The sequence below is a fragment of the Eptatretus burgeri genome, chromosome 2 (genome assembly GCF_056783735.1).
Source record: "Eptatretus burgeri isolate ZD-2024b chromosome 2, Ebu_testis_v1, whole genome shotgun sequence".
In the NCBI taxonomy this organism is placed as follows: Eukaryota; Metazoa; Chordata; class Myxini; order Myxiniformes; family Myxinidae; genus Eptatretus; species Eptatretus burgeri.
In genome coordinates this window covers 68,254,429-68,274,466 of record NC_140962.1, presented here as the reverse complement: position 1 = coordinate 68,274,466, position 20,038 = coordinate 68,254,429, and the positions used below count along the sequence as shown (strand labels likewise).

The 20,038-nt window shown below is 42.9% G+C and overlaps 1 protein-coding gene across 8 annotated transcripts in view; it reads left to right on the top strand.

Annotated features, from left to right (window-relative positions):
- Positions 1-20,038, top strand: part of ALS2 (alsin Rho guanine nucleotide exchange factor ALS2) — a 276,431-nt gene that overhangs the window by 234,648 nt on the left and 21,745 nt on the right. The window contains exon 38 of one of the 8 annotated variants that reach the window (XM_085869624.1): positions 13,276-13,294. The exons of the other annotated variants lie outside the window; for them this stretch is intronic. Within the exon in view, the coding sequence (XP_085725750.1) occupies positions 13,276-13,278 (3 nt within the window). The 3' untranslated portion in view covers positions 13,279-13,294. Of the gene's footprint in view, positions 1-13,275; positions 13,295-20,038 lie in introns of those variants that run through there. 8 annotated transcript variants of the gene reach the window in all.

Here is a 20,038-nt window from a genome sequence, read left to right as displayed (position 1 = left end):
ACCTCCACTCAGGCAGTCAACTTGTTGCTGCCAATGGAACTCTCTCCTCCCCTCTCCCAGTGGAGGCTGGAGTTCCAGATTGCAGTGTGTTGGGCCTCGTATTGTTCCTCACCTGTATAAGTGACCTGTCCTCTGCTCTGGAAAACCCTTTCTTTTTGCATTTTGCTGCTCTGGAATTGATTCGATGCTGGTCTGATAAATAAAAAATTTCCTTCAATCCTGGAAAATCTCACATTTCACCCTGTCACTCCAGATGCATCAACAAACTAACCCACCTATCCTTTTCCATGGTCAGCCACTGAAAGAGGTTCAGTTTCTTGAATGCATGGGCCTCACCATCTGTGATGGCCTCCACTGGGCCAACCACATATCAAAGCTAACATCCAAAGCTAGCCGCAGACTGGGTTGCATGGCATCCTTCATTGATCCAAGTTTTTCCTTGGAATATCAAAGCTACTTACAGTCTACAAGGCCTTTGTTCAGAGTTCAATGGAGTACTGCTCTTCCCTATAGGCTGGTGCCCCAGCATCACATCTATCTATCCTGGATTCTGTAGAATTAGAATCTCCTGAGAAGAGGCCTAAGCACAAGGTCTGTTGTTTTCACATTGCAGGCAGGTCAGTGATCTCTGTTTTTTTCTTTTGGTCTTTTTTTAACCACTTCTTCTCCAATATTGCTCCCTCTGTGCTCCCAGTCCTCAGATCCTTCTCAGCAACTCCAGGATGCATGCATTCTTCCAGTAACCCTCTTCTGGTTAAACTTCAAATTCCAGGTAGACTGCCTACCTCAACTCCTTTGTTCCTTTCTTTTCCCATCTCTGGAACTAACTTTCAACCACCACCTCATGTCATCCCCCATCCTGACTCATGGTATTTATTACCCTCATTAACCTTTCCTAACCCAGTCCTCTTGTTGATTTCAGGGGCATTTTTTTGCTGTCTGTCTCTGTCTCTCTGTCTCTCTGTCTCTCTGTCTCTCTGTCTCTCTGTCTCTCTGTCTCTCTGTCTCTCTGTCTCTCTGTCTCTCTGTCTCTGTCTCTGTCTCTCTCTCTCTCTGTCTCTCTGTCTCTGTCTCTCTGTCTCTGTCTCTCTCTGTCTCTCTCTGTCTCTGTCTCTGTCTCTCTCTGTCTCTCTCTCTCTCTCCCTCTCCCCCTCTCTGTCTCGCTCCCTCTCTCTCTCTCTCTCTCTCTCTCTCTCTCTCTCTCTCTCTCTCTCTCTCTCTCTCTCATTGTTGTCCCCCAACCCACACCATTGATTTGACATTGCTCTTCCATGAGCCTCACTCTTATGGAGAATTTTTTTTTTAGTTTTTCAGTTGTTTTATAGTCCTTCCCTAGCTATATCCTTAACTTTGTTTCACATGGTTGACTTCGGCAATTCTGAAAGTCTGTCAAGTTACACCACTTCTTGAGGAAGTCAGATCTGACTATTACTGTCAACTTCTTCCTTCTCAGGTATGGTGTTATATGTATTTATCTATCACTTGAAAGGAATACTGAAGTGAATATCTTATCTCCTTCCACTTAGCTAAATGAAAAATAAAATGTTCTCTTTTCAGTAATAAAGTTATTCAGAGAGGAGATCTCAATGCCCAATTGTCAATGCTAACTACTTTTAAAAACCTTGATTTCATAATCCTTGATAATTTTTCATTTTTTTTTTTTTTGGTGACTGTCCAGGTGAATTTTCTACCAAATATTTATATAAAAAGTAAGCCTGGTGTTGGCTTAGTGGTTAGGGTGGCTGGCTTGGCATCCTAGGGCTCTGAGTTCGAGCCCTGTTGGCCACTGAATCAACACCAGGGGGTTGACTCAGCCTGTCATCTTTCCGAGGTCGGCGAAATGAGTACCAGTGTGTACTGGTCCCGGTGTATGCCCCGGTTAGAATAGGTATACCATATCCCTGTGTGTCATAAGAGGTGACCAGGGTTGGCGTCAGGAAGGGAATCCAGCCAAAAAACATTGCCTCAAGAAGGGAACCATAATTGTATGGAGCCTGCAAAAAGCTAACCCCTGCTTAGCAGGGAAAAATGGCTGTAAAAAGGCTGTTTTTTTATTTTTATATAAAAAGTCAAGGCTTGTGTAAGACCTAGAACACAACAGAACAAAAAGAAGACAGTGGAAAGTGGGGAAACACACCAACAGCATGGTAGAAGGACACAACAGAGGAACTTTTGGAGGGAAAATGACAGAAAGAGGGGGTGAGGGGGTGAGGATAAAGGGGTGAATATGCTGGATACAAGCTCAAACACAAGAAGTTAACTGAAAAAAGAGAATAAAATGGCATTGGAACAAAAAATGACAAGGAAGGTTGAGGGAGAGGGGAGAAAAACACAATAACTTGGAAAGGAAGGGGTGGGTATGTGAATGGTTAATGGGTGTGGAAAATATGAGTATCGATGGAGAATGACCTGAGGAGGTGAACAGCAATCTTGAAGCCCTGGAGAGAGGGATGGGATTGAACTAACAGAGAAAGTTGGTTGTACAGGTGAGAGAAAAGAGGAACGATTGAGTGGATGTGATCATGAACCTAGATTTGGAGAGTTTCACTCTGTAGGTTATAAGCAGACTGTGTCCCCTGGAAAAACATTGGAGTCGAATGAGGCATCATGGAAAGGCCAAGTTGTGCAAGACCAGAAATTAGGCGGTATAATATAGAGAGAGCTCCTTCCAACCTGGCTGCGATGCAGAAGTACCATGCCCAGAGATTTGGCATAATCAACTGAGATTCCAATGATTTTAATGGCATCAACATGTGAAAGGTGTGAGGCAGGGGTGCTAGCCCAAAGGGGAGAGCCGTATTCCATAGGGTTGTGGATAAAGGCCTTGAGCTGCAGATGAAGGCCAGTTGCTGGCTTTACTGCAAATATCAATGCCTTGTTGGGCAATTCCTGCACATATCGATTCAAATGACTGAATACGGCGTGTTTGTCGACATTTGGCTCTTGGTACAGTTTATCTTAACGGCCTTTTCCTGCATGAGTTGTGAACGCAAAAGCTCATCCTCGTATTAGATTACTTTAGAAAAGGAATAAAATAAGAAACATTATCTTGCAAACCGAAACTGAATTTTCTCTATTCCGTGAAGGTCGTGAGAATATGTAGAAACACAGTGATTTGTTCTTAATACAGGGAGATTTGGTAACGATTATAGACAAAACGTTAACAATTGATGCTGTGTAAAGAAGCAATAAGTAAGGTAAGTGTGATTTTATAGTGCATCAGGAAGAATGTTAAGTTATAATAAAAAAGTTGTGTGAACACACACACACACACACACACACACACACACACACACACACACACACACACACACACACACACACACACACACACACACACACACGGAAGAGTGCCAAAATTGTACCAGTGATAGTTGGAGCAACACAGGAATGATAAAGTTATTTATGGAACGTTATTTTTAGGTCACAATGCAAAATGGAGGTTTTTCTTTAACTGAATGACCGCCTTGCACTGCAACCTTTGTTCAAAGACTTTCAGTACAGGCTACAGTACTGTTATTAGCAATGTTGACATGGTTTGTTCAACTTTGTGATAATGCTCAGGTCACATCTTTAACACACTGTTAAACAAACCGATTCCATGTTGTATTTATATATTTAAAATGCATCTCATTTGGTATCATGTTCTTCTTCTGGTTGAATGTTGAGCTTTATCTGCATGTGCGGTGCTTTTCAAACTGGACTTTGTGTCGACCTCACTTTCTTTAAAGCATGCCTTGCGAGAGCGGCTGCCGGAAATGGGAGATAGCCGAATGCACGGACAGACACCATGGTTCACATTATATATGTATATATGTATATATATATATATATATGTATATATATATATATATATATATATATATATATATATATATATATAGATATATGTAAATATGTAAATATATACATATATATATATATATACATATATATATATATATATATATACATATATATATATATATATATATATATATATATATATATATATATATATATATATATATATATATAAATATATATATATATATATAAATATATTGTGATGTCCACGGGACTTGAACAGTCCCGCCAACGTAGAATGAGCTGAAACGATGGAGGCGGTTTATTTATTTATAACCCAAACATAGCAGTTCTAATCGCTTTACCGCAAACGGGACGAGGAAGGTGGCACGAGTCACTTTTCACTGAGTTGATGATGTTTATTTGTTTTTATTATTACCAGAAATAACAAGACTGGTGTGGGATCGGGCGTGGGGAAAAACACAGACAATTCCAATGAATATACAGTTCTCAATCCCTCTAAGGCACCAAGTACACACACACACACACACACACACACACACACACACACACACACACACACACACACACACACACACACACACACACACACACACACACACACACAAAACGTAGCTATTTCTGGTGGTCAGGCTGGACCGTGGTGTGGACGCAACTGTCCCTGGATCGGCGTCGGACGAGCTGGCCTTGCTCTCGTCAGGGGGGCAGGAGAAACCGTGGTGCTGTCGACCTCCTGGTCTTGGCCCAAGTCCGCTCACAGCTGCCAGGGAACCAGTTCTGGCGCCAAGTTGCGAGCAGGAGAGGGAGGCAGGTCCGCCCGCCGTTCGACCCCGTACTCAGAGTCAGCAGAACCCCAGAGCCAACCAAGGTGAGGCACGAGGCTCGGCAAGGCTCCAGGACACGATCAAGAACACGATTGACTCAGCACAACCACAAGGACGCTCTCTGCCGCCACAGCCTCCCCACCAAAAAAACACGATCTTTTGGTTGTAATCTTCTTCCTCTTCCTTTTCGACCCCGAACAGAACCTTTTTATCCTTCGTCCTCGTCACTCCCAATCGAGCCGTTTATTGGCCCACCGCCATCGCCTTCCGCCAATCGTGATCACGGGGCGGAGCCATCCGCTGCACTGTCCTGTGACGTCACGGCCAGTCTTCAGAGAATACCAAAAGGGGTTTACGCAGACACACTTACCCTATCCCGTGTCCCTATCTAATTACGTGACATTTATCATTTCCCCCTTGAAGAAATGAACATTTACTAGACAACTTATCACCACTGAATTGCTACTTATTACATCGAGATCCTGGTAAACTCGAACAGCATGGCATACCTAATTAAACATCCTAATTACCCTTTAAATGCATACCCCCCCTTTAAACGTAACAATATATATATATATATATATATATATATATATATATATATATATATGTATATATATATATATATATATATATATATATATATATATATATATATATATATATATATATATATATATATATATATATATATATATATATATATATATGTTAGTGTTTAGGATAATGTAACTTGTCACAGAATCTTAGGTTTTTAGTTTGGATGCCTTCTTTGTTGGATGTTGCAAAGTTTAAATTAATTAATTGATTTAAAAAAATTCATTTGTATTCGAGAAAAAATATTCATTTGTATATTCATTTGTATAAAAATAAGCAGATACTCCCGGCTCTGAGGAGTTTTATATTATACTAGATGATCCGTGAACCCATTGGGTTCCCGTTGTGACAGCGGTTAATGAAAAAAAAATCATTTCAAGAAAAAAATTATACCCAGCGAACTATACCACTGAGGTTGTTTGCATTGATCAAATACTCCGGAAGAGGACTTGACTGAATCGGGAATAGATTTTTGAATAATTTTTGCGTTGCTCGATTTGAATGAAACTTGATATTGCGCGTCAATGTGAAAAAAAAAACCTGAGAAAAGACAGTCGAAGAAATTATTGTGCGTAATCTTCTAAACACAATTATATTTATTCATGAACACGGAAGTGTTAGATCAAAATGGCGATGTTTATTTTATGCTTAAAATAAATTGTTCTTTGTCTTTACTAAATGTTTTAGATTTTAAATAAATCATTTCAAGAAAAAAAAGATAGCTCCAGCGAACTATACCCATGAGGTTGTTTGCACGGGAATTGATTTTTTAATAATTTTTTCATTGCCCGATTTGAATGAAACTTGATACTGCACACCGCAGGTGAATGTTGAGTAAGGTGGCCCTAAAATGCTTGTGCTATCATGTACCGTTTTGGCTGTATTTCGGGAACATACACATATGTACATACATACACACATACATACATAATGAGTGTTTTAGTAATATATAGATAATATTGTTGTCATAGAATAATAAAAACTAGCATAACCCGTGCTCTGCGCGACATGTTGGGGTGGGTGTGTTTGAGAAAGGAACTGATGCAGAGTATCAGTAGTAATTTTACTTTAATGCAGGAAGTGGAATACGATTTCACTGTTTCAGAACCATTTTATTTACTTTTTTTTGTACCATGCACCTCATATGGTCTTTGAGATCATGTAAGCCGAATATCACGTTACTCGAGCGCAGAACAAAGTCGAAGATAGCGCGACACGAAACCACAAACTCTGAAATAATATATAAGATGGTACTGTTTGAAAGGTAATAATAGATTTACTTGGAACAAAAATGAGTGTCCATTTATTCTTAAATATGCTTGTTTTAAGCCCGCATTTTTGGGATTGAGGAAGAAGTGAGACCTTGAGCTTTAATATGGTGATTAAAACGCTAACATTTATTACTTTACGATAGCAGGAACCCTTTCAGATTTCGGACATGAGAGGAGCACCCAAAATTATATGCAGTAATACTTCTCAAAGCAATAGAGAAAACATATAGAAGTGCACAGAATGAGCACACAAACAACAGCAGCCACGCAACAACAATTACATGTTATAAAATGTCACTTTTCCCCTACTTTACTTCATTTTCCATCCTCGTTGACACTCTCAGATACACAGGCAATATGATTGTGATACACAGGCAACATGCTGTTGTTTGATTAAACTCGTCAGCAAAATGATGGGAGGCACGCCGTGTCTATTACTAAAAAGAGAGATGTCCGTTCATGTGTCACGCTTCATTCTAAATGGCTCCTGCTGTCAAAGAATAATATAAATGCCACTTTTAGAAAGCTAATGATCGATTTACTTGGCTGGAAAGCTAATAATCGATTTACTTGGAACAAAAATTTGTTGCTATTTATAACTATAAAGATGCCCGTTTTAAAAGCCCTCTTTCCAGGATTGAAGAAGAAGTAGGAATGTTAGCTTAATGTAGTGGTTCCAACAGTTATCCTTCAGAAGGACTTGGAAAGAGCACCCAAAATTATATATTTTCTTTTCACGGAAGTAACCTTTCTCGAAGCAAGATAAAAAAAAAACAACATAAAAGTACATGGAAGGAGCACACAAACAACTAGAATGGCACTCAGTGGAGCGCATACCTCTGCCAGGTGTGTCCGGTCAGGTCAGATTAGATCTTTGACTTGCTGTGCAGGTATCATGTAAACCTGTACGAACCTGTTCCATGGTCGGATTGTTGGCGACTAAACCCTCTCCCCCACCAAGTTTCTTGTTGAGGAAGGTGTATAATATGGACACCCAGTAGGATAAAGAATAAAACCTGTCAAATGGAAGAGGAGCTCCTTGTGAGCCAACGGCCATCCATATCTAGTACCCAACTGTGCCTGCGAACGTCCTCCTGCAGTTAGGGTACTTTTTATAAGGAGGATGGTCGCAGGATTTGCACTCCGACCACCGTATAACCCTTCATTCCGCAAAACATTCTTAAAGCACAAAAAAAATCTGAAAATCAACTCCGTGGGAGTACCTCCTGTGCAGCTGCCCTTCGCAGGGCAGCTCACCGGATGACGGGATTGGGGCAAAGCCTTTGGGACCCCCAATCTTTGATGATAGGAGGGACAGCATGCGTAACCTTCCCGGGTCAGATTGCAGTAGTGTGTTTCAGGGTGGTGCTGAGGTGTCATCTACCAGAAGACAGTCTCCTTGGGTAACCTGAGGCGGTCCCTTCGGATGGGTGCCTGGAATGTCTTATCCCTAAGAAAGGATGATCACCTGTCTCTGTTATCATCTGAGCTCAAGCATTTGGACATCGGTATTGCAGCTCTCTCTGAGGTTCGGAGACCGGATTGCGGTGAGATCATGACGGGTGGTTACACCTACTATTGGTCTGGTCGCTCTGATGGTTATTGCGCCCAAGGAGTTGCTGCAGCTGTGTCCAACAAGCTGACTCCAATGATAATTGAGGTAACAACAGTCAAAAGGGGGAAATTATGAGACTAAGGATTCATCACTCCTTGGGTGTCATTTCCCTGGTCTCTTAGCATGCTCCGACTGAGGCGAGTGATCTCACCGTGAAGGACGCATTCTATGCCATGCTTGAGTCTGTGGTTGATCAGCATCCCAGGCAAGATACTTTTCTAGTCTTAGGGGATTTCATTGCATCGACTGGAGCTTATAGGGATGGTTCTGAGACATGTGTTTGTCCCCATGGGTCTGGAAATGTGAACCAGAATAGCACTAAGTTCCTTGACCTTGCAAGAAGGCATGAACTTAGGGTGGCTGGGTCATGGTTTCAGTGCCCACAGGCTCATCCCTGGACTTGGTATTCCAACGCTGGTGGTGTGGCAAAGGAGATTGACCATGTCCTCGTTGATGGTCGCTGGAGGATGTTCCAGAACTGGAGGGTCTACCGGAGTGCTCAGTTCCTCATTACTGACCACAGTCTTGTTGTAGCAACTCTGAAGCTGAAGCGTAAATCCAGGGGAATGGTACCATCCCAGCCTCGGCTGTAAGTTGGCAAGCTCAAGGAGAAGAGGGTACCTGAGGAGCTTGCGAACAGGCAGAGTGGAGATTTGAGGAATCTAGATGATTTGGGAGATCCTGAAAAGTTGTGGAGTGCCTTCAAGACAACCGTCCTTGATGTTGCCGGTGGACGTCTTGGAACTCACCATAGGGCGAAGAAGAATTTTGTCTCTCAAGGGACACTGGATACCATTGACCAGAGTCACAGGGCCAGGCTGAAAGGCAGAGCTGAGCTGTTCAGGAAGCTGAGGCATAAAACTATATGTGCACGAAGGGTGGATATGGAGGCCTATGTGTGAGGATACTTTTAGCGGGTAGAGCATCACCTGTGGTCAAGTGATTCTCGTCCTGCTTATCGGGGAATTCGTGCATTGCATTCCTTCAAGCTCTTCCCTCGGTGGACTGCAGTTGGAGCAGAGGGTGGTGGGCTCTTGACAGAGGAGTTCGAAATGAAGGCCCGCTGGGCCGGTTACTTTGAGCGCCTGTACCAGGCTGATCCACCAACTGTTGAGTTGGTCGTCAGGGGTGTTACAATCCCTATTGCTGACCCTCCAATCAACTGTGGTCCACCTTCGTTTGTGGAAACACTGGCTGCGGTGAACCGGATGAAATGGGTTAAAGCTCCTGGTATCTGTGGTATCCCTGTTGAACTTCACAAGGCTGGTGTAAATGCTGTACTCGTGTCATTGCATGCAGTTCTGTGCTTTGCCTGGAACACAGGCATCATCCCAACTGACTGGAAGAGGGTCTTTGTTGTGTCTCTCTGAAAAGCGAAGGGTGATCGCCAAGACTGCTACAACTACTGAGGGGTGACGCTGCTCTCAGTGCCGGGCAAGGTCTTTGCTCGGTTAATCATTGATAGGGTTCACCACCATCTGTTTGAGCACCAGCTTCCAGAGCAGTCAGGCTTTACACCAAAGAGGTCAATGATTGACTATCTGCATGCTTTTCGGGTCCTCACCGAATGCAGACGAGCATTTCAGCGGGGGCTGCTTGCAGCCTGTGTTGATCTCTGTAAAGCGTTTGAGTCAATGAATCGGGATGCCCTCTGGAGGATTCTTGGTCTTCGTGGGGTGCCACCAAAACTGATCAATCTGATGTCTGTACTATACTCTGGTACCGAGGAGGAGGTGATTGGGACCATACTCTGTGCAGAGCGTTGGTGCTGCTTAAGCAGTCTCCTTGGCTATTGGGCACAATCCTGGAAGGGTCGCCACTCCGACACATTATACCAGCATGCTGGCACTCCTTTTGCCGACCTCGGAAGGATGACAGGCCGAGTTAACCCCACCAGGTATTAATTCAACTGCCTAGCGGGATTTGAACTCGGGACCCTCGGATCCAAAGCCCGCCACCCTAACCATTAAGCCAACACCAGGCATAGAGTGCTGTGAGATGTGGTGATACCATCTCTGACTTATTTCTAGTTGTTTCTGGAGTTCGTCAGGGGTGTGTCCTGGCCTGCACACTTTTCAGCACTTGTATGGACTGGGTTCTGGGTAGGATGTCGGAGGGATGAAGTTGCAGTGCATCATTTGGGAATGGCAAGATCTCTGACCTTGATTTCGCAGATGATGTAGTCATCTTTGCGGAGACTTTAGATATCCTTTTGGGGGCCCTTGAGGTGCTGAATGAGGAGTCGAAACTGCTGGGATTACGGGTTTCCTGTGTCAAAACTAAGATCCAGGCTTTCAATGACATCTTCAATGACATGCTGCTCTCTTGTCTGTACCTGTTTTTTTGTTGAGGATGTTGAGGTCATGGAGAGATTCACTTACCTTGGCAGTGATATTCATGTCTCTGCTGGCTGTGAGCCAGAGGTCAACAGACTTCTTGTTCAGGCCTGGGGAGTCATGGATTCACTGGATCATGGGTGTGGTGGTACCTGTGCAGGAAGACAAAAGTCTGAGTCTTTTGGTCCTTGTTGCTTCCAGTCTTGCTCTGTGGATGTGAGACTTGGACTCTCACCAGGAATCTGAGACGGAGACTTAATTCCTTTGATGCCAGGTCTCTTTGGAGAATCCTTGGCTCTCACTGGTCAGAATTTGTGTCCAACGACCAGTTGCTGAGAGAGACTCAAATGAGATTGTTACCTGCATAATCCGAGAGTATCAGCTGCGGCTGTATGGACATGTAGCTAGTTTTCCTGACGCTAATCCAGCTCACCAGATTCTCTTGGCAACAGAAAGGCCAATGGGTTGACTACGTGCCTCGTGGTTGCAGCAGGTTTATCGGCATCTCCAGGAGATGTGGATTTCCTGGGCATTTGCTTGGAGGATGGCCAGACGGAGGGTCCTGGAGTACTGGCGGAAAGTGGACGTCGCGACGCGCTGCTCCGGCGTATGCTCCCATACTTGACCTGACCTTCCGCCAGGCTGAACAGTTTGCATTTTGTATCCCACTGAATCTGGATCCAGATTTGAACCAAAATTGAATTGGCTTGTTCTTGTCACCTGTCCAACTCATCCACCTAGTTTTGTCATAATCTGGCCACAACGTTTTGAGATATCATTTTCAGCGCCATCTCTCAATGGTGAAGAATCTCTGTTAGAAAAAATTAAATTCTCATATCCAGATCTGGATTCGGATCTTCAATAGAATTGATTTGATTCATCCTTGTCATACACCCAACCTGTCCACCAAGTTTCGTCCATCGTCCATATCAGTATATAACATTTTGATATATTGTGTTGTGTATAGTTTTTAGCCCCATCACTCTATGATGAAGAATGAATTGAAAAATTCTCGGATCCACATCTGGATTCGGATGTTCACCAAAATCGAAACAATTCTTCCTTGTCATCCACCCAACCTGTCCACCACGTTTCTTCCAAATCCATCCACAGTTTTTAGGGTATTGTGCTAAATATCATTTTTGGCCCTATCTATCAATGATGAAGAAGCAATTAAAAAAAATTACAGTATCAAGATCCGGATCCGGATCTTCACGAAAATCTAATCTTTTCGTTCTTATCACACACCCAACCTGTCCACCAAATTTTGTCCGAATCCATCCACAACTTTTTGAGATATCCTCTTCACAGACAGACAGACAGACAGACAGGAGTGAAAACATAACCTCCTTCCACCGGAGGTAACAACCAATGCCACCACGGCAGCAGCAAAAACAACAACTACGTGTTATAAAAGATCCCTTTTCATGTGTTTCACTGAATTTTGCATTCCCATTGAGATTCTCAAATAGATATGCAATATGTTTGTGAATTACAACATGCTCTCCTTCGATTAAACCCTTCAGTGAAGTGATAGGTCGGCACGTCTCATTTAAAATAAAGGAAGGTTGGCAAATGTACTTTTGTCAAAAGTGATTCATACATAAGCCACAACCGCAACTCGTTTTGTGTTAATATGGAAAAACAGAACTATGAGAATGTTTTATTCAAATAAAGTGATACATAAAATACTTTAAAATACAGCAATGTCACTTTGATGTAGGCCTACGAAGCACAACTTTCCTTGATTTTTTTTTTTTTCCTTCAACTTATTTTCCCCTCTCATTCTCATAGCACTTGGTGGGAAACTATTTGGCGTTTGACAGCCAGGGCTATACCTTAGGCCATAGGTGCAGCTCCCTCGCCAAACTATGCATGTGTGTTCATTTGTAAGGCTGACGCACTGAGGGGGTACACGGGGGAGGCCATATGGAAGCCAAAGGCTGGTGGCAGTGAGAATCAGAGGCTGCTGCAGACGCGAAAGGGAACAGGTGTCGAGGGTCTGCCTTGCGAACATGGATTTTGTGAAGGGCTTGACATGACAGACCACTGTGGTAGTGAGCTATCAGGGAGAATGCTATTGAGGCTGAGAGCATATTGGGTCCTTGACAGCAAAGATAATTAATGTTAGCCATTCCAGATGGGTTGACAGGATTACTCAAAGGTAGCATACCCACCTTTGAGCTGTATAGTCTGGGTTTGATTCCCAAAACGAATATAAACTTTCATAATGTTGCTTGGAGGCGCAGGGCGTTGCATCAAATAGTCCTTTAAATGAGTTGTTAAATCTGCTGTCCTGTCTGCAAGAAGTTGTTCGCGAACTTAAAAATCTCATCCTACCTTTTGAGAGAGGAGAACATTCAAAATTTCTGCCTGAATCTACAGGGGCTATTATATCAGTTGTATAGACATCCCCCCACAGAAGTGATGCAACCAGCAATTAAATGCTGCCGTATGCAAGAATGATAATAAGGGGTATAAGTTTCATATGCCTTCCAATGTTGAATTGGTAAATCTGACTGTACAAGTGCTGATATGGATGTGATTTTGATTGTGCGTTGTTATATATTTATAATTGTTCATGATTCAGTTGCACCAATGCTCGTGAGCTGAGCATTTTAACATTTCCGTTCCGAGTTGCTTTGCTAAGGGAACCATGTAGGATTAACCGTTCGATTTTTGCAAATGTCCCGTGGAAAACGACCCACTTTATTTATTTATCCCACTTCTTAATCGCCGTATTTTCAACGTGGGTACCGCACAACTGCTATGCTTTGCTTCCTCTCTCTGCTCGCTTTTTGTAACCTCTGCTCCGTGCTCTGCAGTAAAAACATTCCGTGCCTGATTGGCGCGTCACAGTGAGTTGCACGCCAGGACGGACGCCAGGGGGGACGTGGGAAAAAGGCGCGAGAGAGACCTCTACACTACTGGCAATATAACCTCAGGCATGACTGCTGAATACCTCAATACAAGCTAACCGGTGAATTGTTTTAATGTTATAACTCAGATTAGGTATAGCAGCTTATATGACATCATGTTACAAGTAAGTGTTGTATTGTAATAAAAAAAATAGTGTATACACGCACACACACTCATCCAAGGAGGTGACACTAATGAAATGATTTGCAAACAGTTGAAGCTATTTTCAAGCTGGATCGGCTGTATCTGCTGACCTGAACCAAAATCTAATTGATTTGTTGTCATCTAACCAACTCATGCACCAAGTTTTGTCATAATCCATGCACAATTTTTTGAGATATCATGCTCCATATCGTTTTTGGCCCCATTTCATAATGTTGAAGAATCACTTGTAAAAATAAAATAAAAATATTGTATCCAGATCCGGATCTTCACCAAAATCAAATCGATTTGTCCTTGTCACTCACCAACCAGTTCACCAAGTTTCGGCCAAGCCCATCCACAACTTTTTGAGATTATCCTGTTCACAGACAGACAGACGGGTGAAAACATAACCTCCGTCCACCTTCGGTGGCAGAGGTAAATATATACACAGTACTTTTTTCTCAAAATTTGATAAAGTGAGTTACACGTGGGGCATTATTTTCTGAAAGAATCGAGGAATGTGAGGAGGGTGTGAAGACGATTTTGGGTGAGGAATTAACAAACACCAACAGCACGTTCACCATTTGAGGAGACCAACAACATAATGATGGAGAGAACCCCTCTCACAAACATTACAATTGCTACGCACGTATACATTCACCCATCCACACCTAAACTACATACCAGTCCTGCACTATACATGTACCGCTCTATCTCCAGTGGTTCGAGGTTGCTATTTAATTTTAGTTTGAACCTATCTACTCTTCCTGCTGCCCCAAACTTTTGAGAGAGACTGTTCCATGCATTAATAACTGGAACAGCACTCAGTGGAGTGCATATATCCACCAGGCTGAACAGTTTACATTTTATATCCCACTTGATAGGCCAGGTCTGGATCCGGACCCGAACCAAAATGTAATCGGCTAGTTCTTGTCATCTACCCAACTCGTCCACAAAGTTTTGTCATAATTGGTCCATAACTTCTTATTGAGATATCTCTCAATGGTGAAGAATCACTTATAAAATTCTCGTTTCTGGATCTAGATCTTCGCCAAAAACAAATCAATTTATCCTTGTCACACACTCAACATTGCCCACCATTATCTGAACCCATCCATAATTTCTGAGTTATCTTTCTCACAGAAAGACAGACAGACAAACAGTGGTGAAAATATAACCTTCATCCACCTTCCTTGAAGGAGGTAACTACTCTGAGGAAAGACCACATCCTTAGTCCCATCCTAACTCTCCGCTTATTTACTCTAAGGCTGTGGCCCCATCGACCTGTCATTGTCCATTCTGACGAAAAACATTTTTTGCTCCAAATTTTTTGATTCTCCTTCGTTTTTAAAGAATATTTCCATCAGATCCCCTCATAATTGCTGCCTTTATAATCTATAAAGTCCTGTCTCCTTCCTCTTAGCTCAGTTTAGCTAGCCCCAGAATCGATCTAGTCACTCTACGCTGATCCCTCTCTCTGGCAGCTATGTACTTCCTGATATCTGGTAACCAAAACTTTCCACTATTCTATATGAGGCCTCACTTTATTCCTATTTAGTGTTACACGACCTCTTTTGATTTTCAATTCATCCTCTTATGAATACAAGAGGATGAACTGACATTTTCAACAGTGGACAATATTGTCATGATTCTGTGGGCTATTCGCCACCCCCATGAGGTCTGATATACCATGGAAATCCGAATTCAGATAAGGAAATGCAGTACTGTGCAAGGCTTTTAAGTTTGGAGGAAAGCTGTCGAGGCATGGCTAGTTTACAAACATTATCTACATATCAAGGCATAATTCAATGAGCATAGATTGAATGAATGAACATTTTGAAATTGGAGATCTACAGAGCAGTCTCTACTCTGAACAACAACAACAACAACAACAACAACAACAACAACAACAACATGTACACAGATATACTACCCCACAAAATGTACAGTTGGCTGGTTTGTAAAGGTGCAACCAATCTGCACAAGTTTGACAAAGTGAGTATTTTTCACAGCGTAATGAAAAACTGAAATGTCTACTTGATGCAGAAGGCTTCTTTCTGAATGTGAAAGAGGGAGTAAGGATTTGGATTTTCTATCTCACAGTTTGTGCAGAGTCAAAACGATCCTGCCCGAGAATCAGTAAAGAGCATGGGCAGCCAGGTCCCTCAGTAACTTGGCAGCATACCAATCCAGAGGTGAAAGCTATGTTTTTGGGATCATGGAAGAGGAATGTCCATTGTGGGTGCAACCCAGGCAGGAGCCTGTGCCAGACACCAACGCACACCGTGGACACAGCGACCTCTAAACGGGGACACAGGCCCACTGCAGGACACAGCTAAAGTAAAGTTTTGAGGTCGGAAATTGCTCTGTGTCAGTGACTGCTCACCACAAATTCCACACCCACCACCACCACGAGCAGTGCAATGATCCAGCAGATTTCCATAGCCTCCACCGGCCTTATTATACTTTTTTTGGCATCCTCACTCACTTACTCTCGGTCACTTAGATCTGCTATCCAGCAACTGGGTCCTGCATGAGTCAGTCAGACCAGAGGTTTTGCATATCACCCCTTCTTAAACACCACTTGCCACCCTCATGTGCCTCCAGCTTTTGCCCCAAGAAATGTGTTTGAGTCTCTGATTCCCCAGCCTCGCCCTCATGTGCCTGGAAGTCTTGATTTAAAAAACAATATTTAAGAAGTCATTGGAGATTTGTTAACATATGACATAGGCTCCTCAATTTTTTTGTCCATGACCGAAAATTTGAAATCACATTCGCCTACCAGGAGTACCAGGCGGCCGACCTACTTTGTACCTGTACCTACCATAAAAATTTTTTTGGAGAAAACACTTTAGACATCAAAAACCCCCCTCAAAAACTGAGATTTGTGAGAAGGTGGAAAATTGCTAACGTTTAAATCCATACAAGTGACAATATAAAGTGTACAATCCCTTTCAAAATTCTTACCTTTTTTTTTGCCTTATAGCTTGGAATTAAATTGCATTAAATCAAACCTTTTCCCATCTTTATTTACACATTGTAACCCACAACTTTCAAGTGAAAAACAAATTCTACGAATTTCAGAAAATTAATTAAAAACACAAAACTAGAATATCTTGGTTGGATAAGTGTCCACCTCCCTTTTTCTCGTCATTGTAAATTACCTCAGGTGTAACCAATCGCCTTTAAAATCACATACCAAGTTAAATGGCCTCCACCTGTGTTAAATTGTAGTGATTCTGATTATTTCAGGATAAAATCAGCTGTTCCTCAATAGCCACGAGACCCAAGGAGCTTTCAAAAGACCTCGGGGATAAAGTTGTGGAAAGGCACAGATCAGGGGATGGGTATAAAAACATGCCAACGGCTTTGAATATCCCTTGGAGCACAGTCAAGACAATCATTAAGAAGTGGAAAGGTGAATGGTGCCTCCAAGTCCCTGCCAAGATCAGGCCGTCCCTCCAAACTGGATGACCAAGCAAGGAGGAGACTGACTGATCAGAGTGGCCAACAAGAGGCCAATGGCAACTTTGAAAGAGCTACAGACTTTTATGGCAAAGACTAGTCACTGTGTGCATGTGACAATAATATTCTGTACGGTAGGGTGGCAAGAAGGAAGCCATTACTCAAAAAAGGCCACTTTGAGTCCCATTTGAGGTCTGCAAAAAACCACTCTGGAGATGCTGAAGCCATGTGGCAAAAAGTTTTGTGGTCTGACGAATCCAAGATGGAACTTTTTGGCAGAAATGCAAAATGTTAAATGTTCCATTTGGCACAAACCCAACACAGCACATCGCCTAAAGAACACCATCAATACTGTGAAGCATGGTGGTAGAAGCAACATGTTATGGGGATGTTTCTCATCAGTTGGGACTGGGGCACTTGTCAGGAGAGAAGGGAAAATGGATGGAGTAAAATATTGAAAAATCCAAGAGGAAAACCTGTTGCCCTTTGAAAGAAAGCTGAAATTGGGATGGAAGTCCACCTTTCAGCATGACAATGACCCGAAGCTCACAGCAAAAGCTATGTTGGAGTGGCTAGGGAACAAAAATATAAATGTCCTTGAGTGGCCCAGTCAGAGCCCAGACCTAAATCCAATCGAAAATCTGTGGCATGACTTGAAGATTGCTGTCCATCAATGCTCCCCACGCAACTTGACTGAGCTTGAACAGTTTTGTGCAGTAGAATGGGCAAATATTGCCCAATCAAGGTGTGCAAAGTTCATGGAGACCTCTCCCATCAGACTCACAGCTGTAATTGCTGTGAAAGGTGCTTCCAACGAGTATGAACTCAGGGGGGGGGGGGGACACTCATCCAACCAAGATATTCTAGTTTTGTATTTTTAATTAATTTTCTGAAATTTGTACAATATGTTTTTCATTTGGAAGTGCTGGGTTACGATGTGTAAATAATTGTGGAAAAAGTCTGATTTAATGCAATTCAATTCCAGGCAATAAGACAACAAAAGGTGAAGATATTGAAAGGGGGTGTAGACTTTCTTTATGCACTCTATATCACTGTAAGATAAAGAGACACAGAGACATGACAGAAATAAATAGCCACCTTAAATTTATTCATTTCATCTGTATAAAGCAAGTTTTACTCAGTGATTTGTTCGAATATTCAACTATTTATTTGCAGAAATGAGTTCCTGAGTCGTTTGTGACAACTAACTATGCCTCGAACCCAGGGAGCACATGAATTTGTGATTTTCAAAGAGGATGAATTGTTGGCCAATCGGAAAGTGGAGTCAGACAGCATCAGATATCTCAGAACCTTGGCATTCCACTTTCTACAGTCAAGTGGGTGATTGTGCAATTCACCAGCGAAAGTAAGGAATCTACAGCTTCCCGTTCTGGTCGACCTGGGCCGTCAGAAAGGTGTCTTCAATCTGTCAAGCGGTCCATTGAGAAAACTCCCCGTTGCAAGGTAGCAGATGTTGCAGAGGAGGGCCAAGTTAGCTCAAGAACTGCCGTGCTGTACCTTCATCAACTGGGCAACCATGGGAGAGCAGCTCGGAGAAAACCTCTTCTTAGACCAGCCAACATTCAAAGGAGAAAGAAGTGGGCTGACGAGATCGCCACCAGACCCTTGGAGTTTTGGCAAACTGTCGTTTTTTTCAGATGAGTCCCAATTTGCTCAATTTTCTGACAGTGGACGCATATGGGTCTCGAGACTTCCCAGTCAAGAGTTCTCTTTGAACCGATTGCAGCCAACTGTCAAACACAGTGGTTTTTCAGTGATGGTGTGGGGAGCAATCTGGAGCACTGGTCGGTCAGAGATTGTGGAGTGTGTTGGCACCATCAACTCTACGATATACATTTCTATCCATGAGGATTGACTTCTCCCTGTCTTCTCCACTGGTCAGATGGTCAAAAACAACACTGTTCATAGAAGGTGGAGCTCCATGCCACACTGCAAAAAAAGACCAAAGAATGGCAGGACAGAAATGGGATCAAGCGACTTCCATGGCCAAGTCAGTCTCCTGACATGAATAGCATTGAACGCCTCTGGGCCATGTTGGATCGAGCTGTGCAGAAAAAGTCCAGGAAACCAACATCATGGGCAGAATTGCTAACCCGTTTGCATGAAGACTGAGCAGAAATCCCACAAGAGAAAATTTCAGAACTCGTTGGTTCTATGCCTGAAAAAGTAAAAGCATTGAAATCTGCAAATGGCAAGTCTACCAAATACGAGTGTGTGTATTAAAATGGATCAAATGTGCTTCAGATGTTAAATCAATTCTTTAAAAATCATGGTGTCTATTTACTTCTGTTATGTCTCTGTATAGTCATCCACAACCCATCAGAAAGCCCTCGAGTCTGGTGTTGGCTCAGTGGTTAGGGTGGCGGCTTGGGATCCAAAAGGTCCTGAGTTCAATCCCCGTCGGCCGCTGAATTAATACACCAGGGGGTTGACTCAGCCTGTCATCTTTCCGAGGTTGGCAAAATGAGTGCCAGTTCCAGTGTGTGTACTGGTAGAGGGGCACTGCATCAGCGACACAGTCGCGCTTCAAGAAATGATAGCTAACCCGGCAGCTAAGCTGCCATACGACCACCAGAAAGCCCTCGCGACCCAATTTTGGATCGCGACCCTAGGTTTGGGAATCCCTGGCATATGACATCCATGAACATTCACGGCACAGTTCTTCTCTTGAGGGGCTGACTTTGCTTCAATTCCACGAACTACTCATCTCACTCAAATGTTCAAATGACTTTTTTTTTGAGACTTCTACATATTACGTATGCATCAGATCGAATTATAACAACACACCTTCCCCCTCCGTTGCCGTGCATCATACATCACCTAATCTGGTGCTCCTTCCAAATGCAGATCCAGTGCTGCCAAAGCAGCCTCATGGCAAGGATTACACTGGGTGGTTTCCCGCTGCCTTCCCAGTGGTAGTCTGGGTGGGATTTTCGAATTGGTTCAGGGTACTGGCGATAGCTCGCCTAAACACTTCGCGAAGGACACCTTGGGATCTTTAAGGTCCACCAACTAATGCCGGCAGATGGGACACCTAGT